Below are 21,261 nucleotides of genomic sequence, written 5' to 3'. Positions count from 1 at the left end.
ATCATTATGCTATTCCAGCTGATGAACAGGGCGTGCGAGGCAGAGCTTCGAAACTCCAATGACTGTCGGTATCCTGGCATTCCTCCTGTGATCCGGTCTTTGCTAGACAAACCATTTCCTCTGCTATCTGGCTGCAGAATATGCAAAATATGCGAATAAAATTAGAGCAAAAAGTCAGCAATGGTACACGACAGTTCGACGACGCCATTCGTTTGTTTTGTTTTGCGTAGCACCAGGCCAGCACTATGATGGCTCCAACATGACACGACTGGAGGTGCTGGTAATGGAATGTGCGTGTAAAATTTTTCATTTAAATTAAAAGCCGGTGTCCTGTCCTCCCTTGCACCACCGGAATGACGGTCTGAGCACGAGAAAACTCAGATTTAGCTTTGCTGATCTATGTTTATCACGTCGGTTGGAAAAGCTGAATTTAATTTGTAAAACCAGAAATGCAATTCCATCGATTCCCCACCGGTGCCGGGCGCTAGATGCCGAACTGGGTCATGCGATGCGATTACGCATTACCTGCATTGCGATAGTTTTTTTTTCCGGGCATTTGCTTTTTAGTTTCCACTCCAAAGTGAAACCGAGAGAGGAAAAAGTGTGTCAACGTGTCGACATTTAATTTAGCTTTTTCCAATCAACAATATGCCCGTTTTAATTTACTCGCGCCATGATCCTGCTGAGGCTGTGAAGCACATGTAGTTATCGAGCGCGGCAAAACATAACAACCCCACCCGGCTTTCCGGTTTATTGATGAGAAATGCATCCCGAAAAACAACATCACGCCTGCAGCAAGAGCGCTTTGGTGAGTTTTCCTTTCGTTTCTTTTTCAAAAAAAAATATATATATATATATAGATGGGTTAAATTATCCGCGAACACAAAACACTACCACATGCTAAACCGTAGGGGAAGAGGAGAAAAGAGAAGAGCAAAATCCATTATCGTTACATCCAGTGTTATGTGTTGCCCTTCACCGCGTTCTATTTTCGTGTTTTTCCTGTCAATGGTCTGGACTCGTGCCACGCGATCGTAAAGCGCACCGAGCGGCTATGCGCGATCATTGTGACCATAAATCATATCGTGCTGGGACGTTTCGGTCGTTGACAGCTTTCGGGCCCAGCACGGGCTCGCCTGATCGGTAGCAGCGTAAAAACCCCTTAATCTCGGTCACTGAGTACACGCTGGTCAAGTAGTAGTGAGGGAGAGTGCACTGGTAGCGAGCATAATAATGCGCTCGTTGGTAAGCATAAAAGTTGTCAGGGGTTGTACTACAATTGTGATGATGTATTGGTGGAAAGCATAGATGAAGAGTGCACCAAACAGCTAGTTGACAATTATGTAGCTGTAAGAATGATGATGATGATGACCTGGCTTTAGTTGTAGAGTGTGGACTAATGATTTTTTTTCAATTTTCGAAATTCCCCGGATGTCGCTAACCTAGACAACGTTTCCTCTACAAGCAATGTGCATGTGCTTACTGTGGCCTTGGTAACGCGCGATTTCCAGGTATTGAGCATGCATTTACCGCGCGCGCGGTAGTCAAGGTGATGATGGTGCCACATTCTCGCGCCCAAACGCCCTTCGATTCGTGCTCCGGTGCGCGCCATTCCGAAGCAAAAGCGTTCACAAAACAATAGACCACGAGATCCCTCTCCGTCACCGGAGCCTGACAGCATCCCCAAGAGGGCACCCTGTTCGAGCGTGTCCATCGTTGGGCACCCAACCACGACAACCGAACGGCGCGCATCCTTCGGCTCTAGCGTCTCGGGCCTTGCGGTTCCCTCGGTCCTGGGCGCCCCATTCGAACCGAACGAACCGAATCCCGCAACCGAACGATCCGAAACCCGATTGTCGCCGCACTAGCACACAGCCCGAACGACCGACTGGAGCGTGCGTTTGTGGTTCGCTTTGGGTGCCGCGGTGGCGTGTGGCGACTGTTTGTTTTCCGAGAGTCATCCGTCTCCTAGCGCGGATCCTAGGATATCATCCGATAGCCACAGCGACGACAGTACGCTACCAACCATTGTCGACGACGCTGTGCGCGCGTGTTGCTGCTGCTGCTGCTCGTGTCCGTCCGTCCGTTCGCGTGTTGTTTGTTCTTCGCACGTTTACTTAGGGGAGCACAAAAAAAGAGGTTCTTGCCTTCGGATTCCTGGACCTTCACCAGGATGACCTTTGGCGATGGGAAATCGATTCCGATTGGCATTTCGTGAGCGCACGGCTTAATGAGGATGTAGTGATGAGGAGGAAGCGGCCCATCGTTAAAAGTGAAAATAATTGTTTATTGTTCTTGGGGTGCGCTGATCGATTTCATTCCGATTAGTGTACAAGAGTGAGTCTGTGGATTTAGTGAAGTGGATTGATAAGTGAACTCAACTTGGAGAGTGGTCCTCTGGGATAGTTAGTTGACATAATGTGGCGCTCTAATTATTGCTGCCCAACATTATTCGATGAGGAAAACAATCTTTCCAACAATCCAGTTCATGCTCGTTGAAATCTCGCTCAGCAGCATACCAAAGCATAGCGCTAATAGACGCTAGCAGGTGGAGAATATGCTCCGCCGAGAAGGATGAACACGTCGGAGAAGTGTTGAAGTTCCTGAATTTGCAACCTTTGGGGTCACGTCGTGGTATCCCCCGAAGGACTTCTTCCATGGTACGTGCGCACGCTGCGGTTAAGTAAGTGCAAGTGTCCTATCTGTGTTCACGTTTTGTGTCCACAAAAATCTCTCACCAAAAAAAAGGAGATTGGAGTGAACGAACCTCTCTGCCGCTGGAAGCTATTAACGCGGAGCCACGTACTTCACAACCCTCGCTCCCGACAGCCGTAGCAGCCGGAGCCAATTACTGGCAGCCAGCTAGCCAGCTAGGCAATGGATGCTCTCGACTCCGTGTCTCTACGACCGCTACCGATAATAGTAGCGCGGCAGTAATTAAGTGGAGGTGTCAATTAATCAAATTGACGGCTCTATTTGTCCTCAGAAGCTGTTGTCGACCGTGCCGTACGAGCCCAGAGTCCGTTCCAGTGTGTGTGTGTGCAAGTGTGTGTCTGTTGGCGCTACATATCCGACGACCAGATCCCGATCGTTCGGCGCTCGCTTGATTGACTATCGAAATGGTAAATCATTAAACCCCATCGAGTGCCCTTTCGACGATGGTGTGAGCTGCGAGAGTGCTAACAGCTAGAGTGCATCCCTCTGCATCTCTGGTCCGGCAGTAGCGCGTGTGTATGTGAGACTGTCGTTCCGGCATTCCTGTCATCCCTCACTCCCACCGGTGCTGCTGCAATCGGGTAAGTCAAATTGAAACCGTTTGCCTTTGCCTTTGCCTTTTTTCGTCCATTTCGGTTGGCTTCGAAAAGTTCGAAACACGGATTACGCTCCAACTGTCAAGTAGGATTTTGTCCGAAGTTTCAAATGCAGCGAGCGCATCACCAAGGCTACCCAAAAGGCTACGAACAAATTGCAGCCAAACACGTGTACGTCCCGTGGTGGCCACGGTACGCCCCGCACGGAGCCGAGTGGCGAAAGTTTCTCGAAAGCACTCATCCCTTTCATCCAATCGGACATTGCGGGATTTTTGATTATTTTATTTTTCTCTTTATTTTTTTTTTTACTTTCCATCGCTGAGCATCATGGAAAAGTTTGTTGACAGTTGCGTTCGGTCGGGTCGTGCGGCGCACGCGAATCGTCCCTTGGTTACTGTGATGGAGCACGACCATTGCCTTTCGCGGTAGACCATAGACCATGGGTCCTAGTCGCCAGTGGAAGCATGAGGACAGAATAATTGAATCAACTGAACCCCTGTGCCTGATGCCGTCATGCATAATGATCTTCGAAGGCCAATTCGTGGATTCACTATTCGATACGGAAGCCCAATTCCTGTGGCAAATATGATTAGAAATTCCATCGCGGATGTAAGCTGAACTTTGACCTTCAAACGTTCAGCCGAGTGGCTGCAGTTCGTTCTCTGAAACGTGACTGCAGTGACTGCAGTGGGTAGCTTGTGCATGATTGATGCTACCTTCCTCATTCTCGATGCATCATTGCAGTGTAAAGTTTGTTCAGTGTCAGCATGGTTCGAACTGCACTGGCATTACTGAACTTTTGCTCTACACTGCCTCACTGCACAATGATGAACGAGTGGATGAGCAGCACTGTGTGTGTGTGCGCACGCTTGGGGTACACTGAGGCTGCGTTTCCTGTGATTGACATTCAGCTCGTTTGTCTTAGTCATACATCTTTGCGTCTTTGCATGAGGCATCAATAAGCTGACAGGTAGCAATCAATTGGAATGATGTATCACTTCTCTTCTGTAAATGCATACCAAGCAGCGGAAGTAGCTTCTCTGAGTGAGCAGCCTACAGTGCTGCAGCGAAGCTGAGATCAGCAACAGACTCTAAGATGAGCATCAGCGATGAGTATACAATTTAAAGACATTAAAGAGCGCTCCACGAGGCGCGCATCCTCGAACTTCTAGTTCACAGTCGAGCTAGAACATAGAAGTGATTCTACCAACCGAGCCGACACCGGTTTTACTCATTTGCTAAACTTTCTAGGCTCGGCGTGGCGTGGCATAAGAGTGAGGGTAAAATGTGGGATCATTAATTTGGCCCAGAAAACCATGGCCTCCAGTTTTGTGCGAGAATCTTAAGAAACGTGACAAAACAAGGCGAAGCGAGGATGGGCGAGGAAACGCAGCGGCTTTCTTCCGACCACAAAACACCAACGACGACAGCAGCGTTGACTGACAGCTGGCTTACCCAATTTCTGTCAACCGATTGTTCCTGCATGTGTGGCGTGTTGGTGCGACAATTTTCTCAACTTTACACCCACGACTAATGTGTATGTGCTTAGCTCGAGTGAAGGGAAACTGGCTGCTACTTGCTTATGTTAAAAATGGTCTAGAGTTTGATGAAAACTCGTCAAACGTTCACGAAAACTCCAATTCGGGACAGTTTTTTTTTATTTCAATTTCACACCAAACACCACAACAGTGCAGCGTCGAGTGCAATCAGCAGCAAATGATTCTATTGATGGAGATCGTTTTGGGTCCGAGATAGGAAGGAAATCATAAATTCCCATTCCCACAAGAGGAAATCAAAAGAAGCTCCCTCATCACCATCATCATTATCATCAGCCGCATCGCTACGATCGCCCATTACGTCTCTGGGGGGGGAGGCTTGTTTGATCCGCTGCCATTTCCCCTGTTCTCTGTCTGTGTTTGCGGAAATAGAGAGACAGTGATAGAGAGAGCGAGAGATAGACTGCAGGAAGCGTAGAAAAATAGAAAAAGAAATATCTAGCAAATACTTGATCCTTGAGGATTACTTTCAACAGCTGCCGTGTCCTGGGTAGTGGTGCTTCGGAGCGGAGCGTGACTAAAATGATAAAGTGTGTCCATGGGAGCAAAAGAGGGCCAAAGCCAGGAACCGCCACAGCTGTAACCAATAAGCGAAGCGTAGACGGCTTATCGGTCCGGCCCTAGAACTGACCACCGGGGGTTTCGAAACGGTGTCCGAAACGGAGACATCTCGACCAAACGATTACGGCACAATTTAAATATCACTTAGCACACAAACACATGTGACGCTTTCGTATCCGTATCCGGTTCGGGGATACGTGCAAAGCACACCAGGGGGGGGGGGGGGGAGGAGACCATCCGAGGGAGGACGGGCCGAGGGACTACATGGAACACCATGATTGGTTACCGCCCGGTGGGTGGTGAGTTCTCTGGTCTTGTTTAACCTCGTGCCAAGTGTTCTCTGTGCCGGCTGGCAAACACACATACAAACATACACACACACAAACGCATGCTGAAGTACGGCAACTGATGACCCAGATGGGCTGAACGTTGTGCCCCCGCGTGGCCAGGCGATGGTCAGCACACGATTACTCCCGGGCAGCATCCGAAGGGTATATGACCTCCGGTCATCGTGCACACGGTGGCAGAAAGTGGGCGGAAAGAAGGGTGATAGGAAGCGCAAAGTAGCCGCAACATTATCCACCTTCCGTTCGTACTTGGGGAGCATCTTCTCGAGAGCACTCCTACGGTTGCGTGTCGTACGATTTCACTTCTCCGGAAAATTCGCCCACCCTCCCCGCATCCGTCTCGAGTCATTCGCTGACACCATCCCTCCGAGCATGATCGTCTTATCAGGGCGCTTGCACTGCATGATGGTCGCTGCACGGCATGCGGTCCGCTCATTAACGGTGGACCATGGACGGCTTGCATGTAGAAGCTTTAACCTTTGGCTCTGGAAAGACAAACGAGCAGCGCCAGTTCCAGCTCTGGTTCTGGTCTAGCCTGATGGGGTTGACTAGCTTGACCACCACCACCACGCATTACGCGTCTGCATTGTGTTCGGATGCATGTCCGGCGCATATTCATCACCATCATCGTGCGGTGCGATGTGAGCTGCAGATAAATCACACCCGGGAGCAAGCGACAAAACGCGCGCGGCAGTGGGCGGTCTATTTGCAGAAGAGAAAAGTCACGAAAGATTCCTTCGTTGGCGCCCATAAATTGTAATCTGATTGTCATGACGCACCAGGTCGCCGGTTTTGGAAAGGAACGCTGCACACCGAACAGCGCGCACCGAGTTCGTTCCTAGTTCTGTTCTCTTTTGTCGCTTTCGCGAACCTGAACCGAAGAACTGACTAACCGCTTATTTATAACGCACATTTATGTGCGTACACACATACACAACCGTACGTACATGCTAGCATAATGCCAACTCGATAAGCTACTAATTTATGCTGGAAGGTTTTGCAGCGGTCTTACCGTGGTACCGTGATTGATGAGGTCGACTGCGAAGGAGAATGCTTTGTTGGCCAGCACACGGATGGGGTTAATGCTCTCGCACCGTTGCTCTCCTAGGGTTGCAAGTTACCATTCAAATAATGGTCGCCGCCGCCCGAGCAGTGATTCGCCAAAGTTTCTCGCACAGTTTTGTGATTGCGGTTCGCTCGCGCCTCGATTCCGATGGTAATAACTGTTTATCACGGGCGGGCATGATAAGCGGAGAAATGGCGAGGCGGCTGCCTTCACTGGCTGTTTTAAGTTCGCATACTCCTCCACCGAGAGCAATGAATGTAACGAATCGACCATAAACTGTAAAGCTCTGATCCGTTACGACGTTTCTCGGGCGCTTGATTTTATGTGGAATGCATATTTAGGAGCTCGAGCTCGTTGACTGGAGTTGATTAAGGTTGGGCTGGCGGTTGGACAAAGCTAGTTCAAATGTTTCTGCTCGAACCGAACGAACTCGACCAATGGATGGGTTGTTGCCGTTATGCGGTCCGAACAATACACTTCACCTTCCATCGAAACATAAATATTCGAAGAGATTACGAGACTGCAGGCAACATTGTAGATTGAGCAGTAATCTCATGAATCGATCAACAACATCGGACCGAACCATCTACCTGCTGCTTGAAGGCAGAGTAGCATGCATTTTCCTTTGCCAAGCCCAGCATCCACAACGATGCTGGCGGACGATGTTGCAACATTGTATGAATCCCTCTCCCACTCCCCCTCCCTTTATCATCCTCAATCAAAGGATCTGCGCGCGCAATACAATCAACTATTGATCATACATTCATTACGCTGCAACTTTTCTCGTCAGCTGCTCAGCATCACCTGTCGCAGGGAAAACCCCCTCTTCAATCCCACCCAATAAATTGAATCGTTGCCCTTCGCATGCTCCGTCGCAGCATTCTGCATCCGCTGGGGCGGGGGTGCTCTCGACTATCAATTACGCTTTCCGGAGCTGTATGCGTTACGAAGGCAACAATAATGCCCGGAGTGGATGGTAACCAAGCTTAAACTCAACAGCAACTCTCGGTTCGTCACAACAGTCGGTGATTGCGTTAGTAAGCACGCTAATGAACAACTTTTAATTAGCTTTCACCGAACGGAACGGATAAGGGCCCAATCGTTTAGCTTGCTTGGTGATAAAGTGTTGATCGGTTAAGTGGCGTTCGGTGGCGACTGCCACACTGTTCGTGATTGACGCGAAAGGGATGAAAGGGAAATGAACATCAAAACTCGGAAAGGAAAGTAGAAATCCTTCGGCGAAAGTTAGTCCTGGGGTTGGACTAAATCGTGGTGTGATTGATTCGGTAGCGTAATCGGAAAAAAAAGCGTTCAAGGCAGCAATCAAGCCGGTGTAGGTGGTTGACATTTTTCCAAGTCAATTTGCGGCATCAAACTTTGTATACTTTCCTCTAACAAAGTTTACTCTTAATGCACCTGACGATGGCCTGTTGTGTTCTGGTCTGTTTCTGGTGGCGATTGCCCTATTCTCATAAGTTAGTCATTATGCCGCCAGGACGGGCTAACAGAGGCCAAACCTAGTACAGTATGAGTAAAGTGGTAGTTTGTAGGTCGTATTAATTTCGCGACAATCACTGCCTTGCCCACTCGATAGCAACCGTCGCAACCATAAAGCACTGGTCGAAATGGACGAATTAGCATTCATAGGATTTCACCTGATCGCAGGATATCACGCTACACGAGTCGAGAACCGGAGTTTCGATGGAACAAGGTACACGGTTTGAATCCATCCATCTCGCGGAACTGACTAACACCGTTCAGCCTATCCGTGGTCGCAATCATTTGCTGCTAGATTTGCACAACATGCAATGTGCACCTTGGAAAGTCAAGCCCTACAAGTTGTGTACAGTATGGTATTATCGAAGGAACCCGCGTTCGCGTTTACCTTCTAATATTTCTAATAAACTTTCCAAACATTGCTGGTGCAATTACTCAAAGGGCATCCCTGGAAGCCAACAACCGTGGCCAACTGCTAACGATGCGATATCCGATAACGAGGGAAAGCCTTTTGGGTCTGCCAAACCGAAACTTGGGTCTAGCAATCAAAAATACCAAACTGATGCCTGGCAGCAGTCACGTACCGCATTAACACTTTCATTCATCATCATCATCAGCAGTAGCAGCAGAAGCAGCTCCACCGTCAGAACTGCCAAGCACCCCGCTTCGACAGCCGCTTTTTGGCGAGCACCATGTGCTATGCTAATCGGATTACTTGGCGTCGAAAAACGTTCATCGTCCGTTGGCGTCTATCCCTTTCCGCAACAACGTTTATCGTCGTCGAACGTCGGCCAATGCATATCGGACTCCGAAGGTCTATCAGGTCAGGGCACGTGGTGGTGGTGGTGGTGGTGGTGATGGTGTGGTGTGATGGACATCAACGCTCGACACCTCAGTGAGAGTGACTGTTGGGCGAGTTTCGGATTTTACTGGGATTTTTCACACCTTACACCATATCGTAGACACCGCAAACGAAATCGCTTAAACCTTTGGGCGGGCTTGGCGTGTTGGAGACCGAAAGGAAATGTGTCAAAAAGGAGCAGCTAGCAGTCGCAGCCTACCAATGGAATGTTTCATATTTTATTCCAAAAATGATTGATTGTTGGCGACGCTAACTGGCAGGTTTTTGCAGGTTAGTTTTTTTATGTTTGGCCTCGTTTAGAATGCCTGGATACTAGAGGACGCAAAACGATAATACGCCGACAATAAATCTTTCTTGCTAGTTTTAAATGGTGTACTGATTGGTGACAATTTACGGGTTTACGGTGGCAATATGTTTTCAACCTTACAACACACCATATAACAATCAAGCTGAAAGCGAACGAAATTATGGCACGCAACTTCCAAATCGTACGGTTGGTTATGATTGCTTTCCAGGATTACAGCTTGTTTTTGCTCCAGCAATTTTCCCGCGGGGTTTATAGACGCTAGTGTGGTATATACCTCGTCCTTTGTAAGTGTTCTTTCCGTTTAATGGAGCATAAGTTAGAAACTGTTTCTTACATGCCAACATACTGTGAGTGGAATTCTTAATTCTTGCAAACCGTCGTACTACGACGTCGATTGGCTGCAAATAATAGCCGCTCATTAGCATAATACCCAGGAATGGTTCTCTGTACTCCATGTCTAGACGGTGTTTCTAATTAGTTTTTTCTTCCCCGAGTCGCGTGAAGGTAACGTAATATCCCGGTGGAAGTAGTAAGTAAAACATTATGCATGTTTTCTTCATCTAGCAAAACCAAAAATGTTTTTCATTCCACCAACCCTCAGCTCACTTTATCGGTGGCGATAGCATGCGTTGCGGTGGCTTATCTTTGCCAAACAAACAACTGTTTTGTATCGCGGTGGGAGTAACACAAGCTGCCTAATAAACTGTCATGCAGTTTGATTAGTTTGACTGAAATCGGTAGTTTCTCAGACACAGCAATATCACTGCCGCGGTAGCATACACACACAGAGCCGGGGCATATCTGCAACAGTGCTGGGGCGGTAAATGCTAAACCAAACATCGTTCCCCACATCGCAAATCGGTTGATCGTGTAGCAGAAAACCGATTCATTCAGCTCAAGTCTAGCACGTGTACGGGGGTGAGTAGCACATGGTTTTGTCGTTTTCCTCGATGAGGCGAAGCAGAAGCAAAATAATAAAAAAAAAATAGAGGAGAAAAAAGACAAACCAGAAGGAGCCAAATACGCTCCCCCTCACAGCAAACCAGCAGCATTTGCTTTATCAAGCGCAAGCCATCGGAAGTGCGTTCGTCTCGATCGTTTTCGGGGTGGCGGGGGCGGCTCAAAATCTGTGGCAAACAACAATTTACGAGAGTGGGCACAAGGCGGGGAAAATGGCCGAAGTGGAAAAGACGTCGTGGGGAGCCTCGTGCGAAAGCGAAGTATTTATCGTTCGGAAATGGAACGTCTTTTCTTCACCTTCACCATTCTACGGGCGAGTGAGGGAAAACTTTTCACGAGATTTCCTATCATGCTGAAGGAGCAAGGATTGCTGATGGGGAGAGGGGAGAATTTACGCTACGAAAGCTTCGTGTGCCAATCGGAAACGTGATGGTGACGGTACAGGCTGTACCGGTAAAGACGGACTGCGGATACCAAAACACGGTTCTGCCTTGCGTTGTGGTGTGGTCGTTTGTTGTTCTCATATCGGTCGTGATGGCGTTACGAGCCTCGTTGAGCTCACTAGAACGCACCCTCTTTGTTCTAAAGAAGGTCCATCGTAGTGCGCGAGTATGTTCGGAGTGCCACAACACTTTAACCAATGCCGTTATCCGGGACCGAGTTGCGTTCGTGTGGAGGGATCTGGTTAAGGTTGATTGCCAAAAAAGCGATTTGTTATCGTGTAGCGTGCGGAAGCGAGGATTAGATTACGCGTTTCCCTTTTGTTTTATGAAGCTGGATGACCATAAACCAGTGAACAGCCGCCGAGTGGCGGCGAACGGGCTGCTCCTTGCGACGATCAATCCGGTGTCATCTGGAATCGATGATTCGCTCTTCCACACTTGCCACAAAATGATCAAACTGTAGAAGAATGCCGGAGAGTACCGCTTTTAGGAAGATTTTGCTGGAGATAAACGGTAGATAATGATGTTGCTGTCTGCATCTTAAAACCACGCGTTGATGAAGCATGTGCTACCCTGTTGGCAGTTCATAATGGTTATCCCACGGTTCTACTCCGGGATTTATTGGCCGCGAAACAGCACCTCGGTAGAGCCATTTATTGCGCTTGATTTGGTAATGGAGAAGGAATTTACCCGGATAAAAGATGGCACCCGTGGAACGTTCTTATGTGCACGCGGTGAGCAAATGATGCGATCGTTTTCGAAAGCGTTTTCCATCCACCCCCGCGGACGGAGCTTTCACAATCGAGTCACAAAAGGGCCACGAGAGTAGGACGCTTCTGCCATCGGAAATACACGCTTCCACCGAATTCCCCCAATAAGGCGCTTGTTAAGATATGTTGTAAATGAAACCGTCAGAACAGAAACTTGCTTCCTTCCTGGCAAATAAAATGTCGTTCGCTTGATTCAGGGGACGCATCCCTGGAACCACACTGGCCTTTTGTAGGACGGGAACCACACTGGCCTTTTGTAGGGTAGCACATGGCTGCTGACTAAGACTGGGGTAACCGTCGTTAAGCGACCGTCGACGGGATGATGTGTCGTGGGTGGGTGAGTGATAACATTCCCAAAACCAGGGGAGACTAGTACAATGCTGTGTTGTGTGGTAGATTGCTGAAAACGATGGTTTTGGGTTAATATGATGCTACTGAACCTTGTATATGCGTGTTTTGTGTGACCGATTTCAAGATCCCAGTACATTCTTCTTCGGGTTCGGGTTTGATTTTGTATTCACCAAACACAAACAACTGAAACGTTCAAGCGGAAAGATTAATTGCTTCTTTCGCCGATTGCTTATCCCTGCCAGGCGAGAAAGGTTAGCGAACAACCTTTTGCTTCTGCTTGCACAGTCGCCGCGAAACGATACATTGATTTACGATGTTGGCCAGTGTTTGTGCGAGAGCAAAAAGAGGTCATTGGTCAACATCTATGTCAGCTTGTAAAACGCTTATCTGTCATGATGTGAAAATTATTCGAAAATATTAAAGGAAATGTACAGTGTAAGCAACCGAACCGTATTTATGGCGATAGCTTTGAGTTGCGTCCATGCTATGCAGCCCCTTATTCGGTACGGAACGAAACCAGAGCGCACGGAACCTCCTTCTCTAGCTTTCTTGTTCCGGTGTGCAGGAAATTGCTTGCATATCAGGATTCTTGTTATCTTGATTTGCAACTGGTGTTTATTTTAATACACTTCCGCTACATCGCTTTCCCTATAATTACACGGTTTTGCACTTTGCATTTTTTTCCGCATACGCTATGAATATGACTGAGCATTAAAAACGGAATATTATGGAATCGCCTTTCCTGCGAATCGTCCAAGAACTGACGGCACAAGTAGAATGATAAAAAAAAGGAAAATTCTTTCGCTCTCCCCATATCATACCAGCGTCGTCAAGGTACACCGAGTTTTCCGGCACTTCTGAAGCGGAAAGAGCAACACAACAGAATGAAAGGCAACCAGCTGCTCCCGGGTAGCTTCCACTGGCGGCATGCCATATGCTCCTTTTTGTTGCTCAAATTTGTGAAGTTTTTTTCTGTTGTTTTTTGTATAAGGAATTCTTTGTCGTGCGTGCTCCGGAAACGCTACGTTGGCATGGGAAAATGGTTAAAAAAAAGGTGCGCCTATTTGGGTATATTGACGATTTACGATACCGTCGGGGGTTCTAGAGTAAAAAAATGCGTTACTCAGAACCCTCCCTAGACACAGTTTCCCTAACAAATGTACCTTACCTTTTATTTGCATCGCATAATCGGTAGCTTCAGGGCTAGAAGGTGGGAAGCATTTCGTGCGAGGGTCATCATCTAGAAACGTGATACTTTCTAGAATCTGGCACAATATGGCATCGCTATATGGAAGAAAGCGAATGACAGGTAGCGGTAGATTCGATACAAGAGCGCGGCACAGATTTATATTCATGTTTCGTTAGTTTTGCAACAGACCATTCTGTTAGCAAAACGAAGATTTGGTGTTGTTCAAATATTTTTTTCGGGAAACCATTGCGTTCATGATTTATAGTGATAATATCGGTAGGAAACGTATGAATTTCATATCAGTTGTTATAAGTACGAACTGCTTTTATTGTACAAATGCAAATAAATATACAACGAAACTACAATGCAGCTTTGGTTCAGTACTTCCACTCGTTCTCTTCAATCCTGCTGGTAGCAATCTGCTCGGTTATTTTCGCTACGTTTGGATGCGCGACACTGTTGGATTTAAAACGGATTTTATTGCTCTCGAGCAATTTGCCATCTCATTTCTCATCAGCGACAATGAAAGTACATAAAACCGAGAAACAAAAGCTCATCCGAATGTCATGCAGTGTGACTTTGTTGCGCGCTCCTTTGCTTCTTTCTCATGGGGTTTTATCCATGGAAAAGTGAGAATAAAGTTAACGTTCAATTTGAATGCATTGAAACCATATGTTGTAGAACATACAACTGTGGGGCTGTTGCATTAAGCGAATTTCTCTTCAAACGAATGATATGTCTTGTGCTGTATTATGCCTTGAACAACAGGAATCAAATTCCATGATCCAATTTGCAATCAAGCTGCGGCGTAGCACGATCTATTGCTTTCTTCATAACGACCAAAGTTGAAAATGGAAACGTTAAGAATAACTACCACAATCCATCTGCGATACAAATTGCATCCGATTAATCTCGCCGTCGTCGTCCAGACCCGGCGTATCCCCACAGTCCACAGTGAGCCGGTTCGGTTGCGTTCCAACTTACGCACAGTTCGTAGAAGTATCTCTTACCATCAGCATCGCAATGGATCGCTGGAAATGGTTCGAGGGAGCAAAAAACCAACTGGACCGTGTCGCCCAGCTTTGAGACGAAAGGATTGTTCTCCTGTCGGCACCGATGATTCGTCGGACTCTGCAACAAGATAGACGTAAAGTGAAGAGCATGTTGATGGGGCATTGAAATTGGCGCTTTTATGCATGGATACTCGTCCAGCACTAACCACCTACTGACCACTGACCAACTGTGTTCCATGGAACCAAAATTCCGAAAGCGGGTCGGCTATTCGAGCATTACAAATCGATCCATTGGACCATACGTTTGAGAGTCTGTGGCAGTTTCGGCAGGTCCGATGAGATGCACTTGGTCGTGGACACGCGTCACCGGCGGAAACATTGTTACCAAGCACATGTCTAGCGCAGCCCATCGCGGATTGATACAGTTTGATCGCTTTGATAGATTTTTCATTCGCTTTGCGGTTGAAGCTGGAAGCGCTGGCCCGTAAGGGCGATGCGAAGGCAACATGTTCATGTACGAGTGACAAGTGATTATTGCTTTCGATCGCACGGCCGAACCACAAACAATCGATTTAATGCTCCAGACTACTGGTTTGCTCGGCAAAAATGCATAATTGATTGGCGTTTCAAACAGGCGATCATGCGCGATTTGTGTTTGTTCAGTGTAACCTTTCGAATCTGAGTTTGTGTGCTTGCAATTACGACTGTTTGTGATAATTCGAGAATCGAGGAAATCAATTAATTGTTCAGTCATTCTACATCCGCATTCATTAGAGGCGGTGTATAGTGTGAGCGGGAAAATCGGAAGCTTCTCGTGTGCGCTCTGCGTTATATGTTGCAATCAGCACGGTCATGATTCATTCAACATTTGATTAATTAACCAACAGCAGCCCATTAGTGTCGTGTTTGCAAGAAATTAAAATGGAATTACATTGAAATGAGCACTAATAGAATACCATGATCAACAGCATTCATGCGACATTTCGATATCCTTCTGTGCCCCGGAATGAGCTGCAAAAGAGAGAATTTAATTACAAATAAAAGGCCATTGAATCGGAAAATGTGTCCCCTTTTATGCATCGCTAATGAATGGCATTTCGGTGGACGTCAAATTTGGCGTTAAATTTTCGCCCTTGCTAATTGGAAAAAGGTGAAAAAGGAAAGCCAAAATATAACCCAATCCGCCCTCCCGGCGGGGTCCCAGCAACTCACCTAAACCTCCTGACTTCGTCGGTGATCCGTCAGGGCTCGTATCGCCTTCACCATCAATCAACCGATGGGATCAAAATTTGTTTGGGTGAGCGAAAAAAGTAATCTCAATTCGTCCATGTCCGAGTGACCACAGACCGGCCTCCATCCAGACCACCGCTCGGCGACGACAAACCTCGAAGCGACACCACCACCACAACGCGACCCCGTGGGGGGTGAGTTATGTGGTTTCGTTTTAAAAGAAGCTAAAAGCGAGGCCGAAAAATGGAAAGAAATATCGAAAAATATCCTCGCCAGCGTTGGACCAAGAAAGGCCAAATCCATTTGAATGTAAATGAGCCCAGTATCAACACCCACCAGTACCCGGACTGGTTGGCTCAATTTTTCGCCGATTTACGATTTACGGATGGTGGTTGCGGTTGAGCGAAAATGATGAATCGAGGAACAGCTCGGTGCTAGTGGTCTGTTTGTTGGCCTGTGCGTCGATGATGAAAGTCGATTGAAAAGTTAAAATTTGAATAACTGCAGACAAAGAGCCTTTGACACACCCTCCGTTCCCTGGCAAGCGACCCGGTCGCTCAATGATTTATTCCTCACTTCGGGACAACAACGAACAGCAAAGCGTGGAGCTCATTCTTTTATAATTTTACGCAAAGCGACAGAAAACCCCCATAATACCTGCCGACTCAGCAGGCCAAGCGTGGTCCTGTTTGCAGTTCACTCTTCACAGCTTCAGGCAGACAAAGAACGGCGCGAAAGGACACCGTCAGGATCTGGTTCGCAGATAGCGTCGCAGATAATGTTATGCGCACCGCATTCCCACCGATTTGTCCGCTCGATAGGCAATGGTTTGGTGAATAATAATAATCGTAATCTACCGTGCCGGTGTTACAAACAGCGCTACTCTCAAGTGGCCTTACCTCGCTGTTTCGTCTCGAATTTCGAGGCGTCTCCATCGATTGCGCCTTCTCGGAGCGATTACCGATCTCTCACCACTTGGCATAAAATCATGGAGAAGGAGGTAAAACCATATTTACCGTCATGATTGTGGGATGTTTATGGCCACGGGTTTCTTCTTTTCGTGGACGAGCGTCGCCATCGGTTAATCCAACCGGCACAATCCGTTTACTTTTCCCTTTTGCTCTTGTTGCTGCTTCCGCAAACACAAGCGAATCGGTTTGTGGTAAAGGCGCTTGTACGATCAACCGGAAATGTGAATGAACGGGCGTACGCGCGTGTGTGTGCTAAGCCTGTAATGGGTTTATAATTTAACACTTCATTCGCTGGGCAAACATTGTGACGGTTGCTCTGTGCCAGCGCCTCGTACGGAGTCTCGGTGTCTTCGTCTAGATGTCGACGTCTTTGCATTTACCGTTCCTCCCGAGAACATCGATCGCTTTTCCACCTTCCCTCGGGGTCTCCCATTACACCACTTTTCGTCACCCTCTTCCGAGGGACTGCATAAAATATTTCACGCCATGCAAACACTGTCTTCAGCCGATGGCACGTTTCGCGCTCTGACGAATCGTTGCAGTGCCCCTAACGCTTATGTACTGCGAGCGTCTACCATCGAAAGTGCTTCACACTGTGCGGTACAAGTCGGTTTCTTCCGGTTCAATCGTCGGTGTCAGCCGCGGGAAAACGAATAAAACGAAAGCGGTTTCTTATTGGGTTTTCGCTGAAAGCACTAAGCGCGTTGGCCGTTGTCACCGTACCCGTAAGCGAGCGCCAGCGAACGTGTAATGGGTTTCAATTGCTGCACCGCGAAGCGTGACGCCATGTAGACTCCTCACACACATACACACTCATATACACTATGCGTCGTAATCCACGAGGAAGTGTATTTTTCCAACCGATCTATCCATCTATCTATCTTACAAAGTACATACCACTCAAGGGGAAGAATGTGCGCTCGCAGAAGGAAGTGTCTTGAGTGTCTTACAGTCGGTCACGATCGCGAGACGATGCAGCTTGATTTTGATGGAAGGTGTTGAAGTACTCAAACTGAATGGCAATGGATAGCTACTTATGCATGGTTTTTGCATGTTTCTGACAACACTGTGTGCACGAAAGATTTTTCTACGAATTTGAATCCAGTAGAAACATATGCCGAAGCACATTATGGACGAAATATGCTCTGCTTGCAATTCTCGACGGTAATGGAATCCTCCGATGTAATACGATTGTGCTAAAACCACACACAAAGATCTACCTCTCAACGGTAAGGCAACATTAATGAAAGTATCTTGTCGTCAGCTTCTCAATTCAATGCCTCGATGGAAGCGAAACGCTGTGACGTCGCATCAAGTCAGATTTGCTGTCGATGCCGTCGACGTGCACAACGACACCTCGTTACAGCACGAGCACCGCACCATCGTCCACCATCATCGCTCGTTCTTCCGGTTCACCTACGACTAGAACTACCATCAATCTTGATATCTGCGATGGAATGCTATCACCATTTTGTTTTTCTCTCGTTCTCGATTTTTTTCATTCCCACGGTCTCACCATCTATTCTCCTTTGTTGGCTTCTATTCTCCTTTGTTGGACACAGTCAGCAGGAGCGGCAGGAGTGGCGGCATGATGCTTAGCTTGGTGGTTTTCATTCCGGTGGCCGGATCAGACGGTTTTTATTGTTGTTCCAGTTGCTAGTGGTTTTCCGGCAAACCTTTCCAGGAATTTTCGGATGAATGGTGCTGGTGCTCGTCGTGTCCACCACCCAATGAACTGATGCCGGATGGTTCGGATGGTTCGACAGTTTTCATTTCATCTTCCTTCATTCACCTTCATCGAACAAGTATGCCAATGAGAATACCGAACGTGCGTAAAACGAAAATAAATAATCCCCTAGCTCCCATTCCGTGATCCTTCGCCAACGGAACGACAAACCGTCTGCCCTTTATCACACGACAAAACCAATATTCCGATTCGCCGATGCCGAGTCGAGCGGAACCTGATGGATAGCGGACGAGCGGATGCTTCGAGTTTGATTTCGTGATTTTTACAAACTTCTCCACCGTCGATTGTTTGTCTTTCGGATTGGAAACGGGAAATCCGCAAATCAGTGACAGGGAATTGGATTGTTTCATGTGCTTTGCTTGTGTTCGGTCGGTCGGTTCGTTTCGGTTTAGTTCAGTTTTTGTTGAATGATATAATCCAGCAATTTGCAAGCTTTTAATATTTTGTTGTTCTTCTATCCGGTTTCTGCTGTAGGTTAACAGAATTGCTGCTGTGGATATCTTAAAGTGTATAAGGTGAAAATGTGAATGAAATGCATTATTTTCAGATTTAAAAAGATCCACAACCAGTTCTTAGAAGTGAGAGTGAGAAGCAGAATGTATAATCTGTGCGGTCTTGTTATCAAATTCTCAAAATAAAGTTTATCTAAAAGTGAATGTGAATGCAAGGAAGCTACAAAATTTGTTAAAAAACTAGTGCTGACATCATCGTGTTACGCCCGGGGGCCACCTCGCTCTTCAGTCAACAGACGCATGTAGAAGTGCCGGGCAAGGAGCCGCGTAACACTTCCGCTCTTCATCCCTAAATCAGTCGTTAAACACCGCCAGAACATAATGCTGCAGGTAACGGCGGATCGGTTCGGGCGCCGCAGCAGCTCCATCGGGTGCCGGTCGCTTGTCGGCCGGCGAACGTCGATGTACATCAACCAAACGCAGCACGATCGGGATCCCTTCAAGGTGAGTGGAGTAGCCATTTCGATGCAAAACAGTTTCCCCATAAACCCCCCCCCTTAAAAGATTCTCAAAAACTTTATTTTCCAAAGACAACAAAAAAGGAAGAAAAACCTAACGAGCATAATAAAAACGAAACAACCTGCCCGAAACCGATGGCACGAATGGAACGCGATGGTGTCGATGAGGTGAAAGAGTGAAAGAATGCCAAAAGGGGCCAGTAAAAAATTCATAAATCTCACCGTCAGATAACCGCGCGCGCCAAAGCGTAAAGATGGATCGTGTGAACGTCGATGACATCGACGGGCTGATTGATGGATGACGGTCGCTGCTGTCAGATTTTGGCAAGGCATGGCATAAAGATGTTCACCGTGCTGGTGCTCTTCCCTAATCCTCTTTTCTAGCTCCCTCTTTTTCTCTCTCCAAACCAAAGAGATAGGTGCGCTCTCGTTCTTTTTTTCATTCTTCGATCGAAGTGATGATTTAATCACTCAATGATCACGTCAACTAAAATGACGATGGTGGGATGGACTACAGTTCGGACAGACTCGTTTTAAAGCGAGCTTTCGAGCGTTTCCTTGATGGCTAGGTAAGCACGAGTCGTACGGCACGTCACCAAGATGGTAATGATGTTGATAAGTGTGTCGATAGAGCTGACACTCAGACATCGAATGGTGCTGATTAAAAGAATGATTAATGAGTTTTAGATCGAACAATGGGGGGCGCGATGGAAGGTCTTGATTTATAAAATGAATCTCGATGGGCCCAAAAATCAATCGCACTCTTCAGCTGAGATAAGGGTGCATTATGAGATTTACGAGCAATTAGTAATATTCGAGGGCATCAAAGAGTGGTTTCCAGTTGGATTTCCAATTCATTGGATGAGGATTTTAAAACCAACAACAAAAAGAAAAACAGAAATTTGACAAAAAAAAACAGAAAGCCTTTCATTACGAACCAATACTCTTTACGCTTTTTAATCCTTCAATAGGGAACACCACACACGAACAAGCTTTTACAGTTCGCATCCACATTCCTGGTCCAATCATCAGCTTCAACCGAGCCTTCGGTTCGGGTTGGCAGGCTTACCGTGGAGCCCTAGCTCCGGCTGGTGAGAGCAAAACAGAAAGAACGGAACAGAAATCCTAGACAATCCAATAATCTCTCGACCACTGCCGGAATGAGAGCCCATCAAGTGCAAAATTGGTACATTAACTAATCCTTGCAGCCAATGACTCGGTTGCGTTCGGAGATTATCGTTTACCGCTTCGAATGGTTGCCAACGATTGATGGGACCGGGAGCTTGGTGCGGGGCCGTTGTGATGTGCTCGAACCTCACTCTTAAACCCCTTCTTTTGCCTTTCGTATTCTGCCTTTTCGCTCACCACGAAATGGACCATCGAACACGAATTGATTACACACACTAGAGCACAATCGCATGTACGAATACTGATTTGGAACCAACGGAACGGATCATAAGGAGCGAAAGGAATGAAACCAAAGAGCAGAAGAGAAAGGGAGGGGGGAAATGAAGAAAAATGGGAATCGTTTTTGCCGGCAAAGGGTGAAACTCGATCCCACAAGAAGCACCCCAGGCAAGGCCTCCCTTCGTGCGTCCGGGAGTGCAATGATTGAAATATTGCAATCCATAATCAATCCTGCTGACCGTACCGACCGTAGGCGAAGGTCACTCTTCGATCAAGCGAAAGAAGCAGCAGAAGAAGAAGAAAAAGGGGACCAGAGCGACCGGAAATGATTCGATTGGCAGCAGCAATGGCGTCAATGGCGGCGGACTTTTCTCATTTAACCGGCACGACCGTTGCCGACCACCACCAAGCCAGCGCGGCAAGATTTATGTAATTTCATTTATCTTGCTACCGCAGAGACCGCACTAGTGTCCTAGCATCCCGGATCCCGGATCCCTGTCTTGCGGGTGCAAATTTGTGGTTGTGGAGCATCTTCGCCAGGGACGGTTCCGAATATCCGAATGTCTGTTCCGGCCATCCGGTACTTTTTTGTTGTTGCTTTTTTGAGATGAATTCGTGAGGTGATGATCCGCAAATTAATACTTTTCGCTCTCCCTATCTCGCGCTCTACTTAAAATGCAAATTGGACAAAGGATTGACGGAA

The 21,261-nt window shown here is 47.3% G+C and overlaps 1 protein-coding gene across 1 annotated transcript in view; it reads left to right on the top strand.

Moving 5' to 3' along the window:
* Positions 1–19,034: 19,034 nt before the first annotated feature.
* The window catches only part of LOC125951696 (uncharacterized), a 35,188-nt gene continuing 32,961 nt past the window's right edge, over positions 19,035–21,261 (top strand). The window contains exon 1 of the mRNA XM_049680675.1: positions 19,035–19,137. Within this exon, the coding sequence (XP_049536632.1) occupies positions 19,096–19,137 (42 nt within the window). The 5' untranslated portion in view covers positions 19,035–19,095. The remainder of the gene's footprint in view (positions 19,138–21,261) is intronic.

The sequence above is a fragment of the Anopheles darlingi genome, chromosome 2 (genome assembly GCF_943734745.1).
Source record: "Anopheles darlingi chromosome 2, idAnoDarlMG_H_01, whole genome shotgun sequence".
Taxonomy (NCBI): Eukaryota; Metazoa; Arthropoda; class Insecta; order Diptera; family Culicidae; genus Anopheles; species Anopheles darlingi.
The sequence above is the reverse complement of the archived record's forward strand: the minus strand, read 5'-3'. Positions and strand labels throughout refer to the sequence as shown.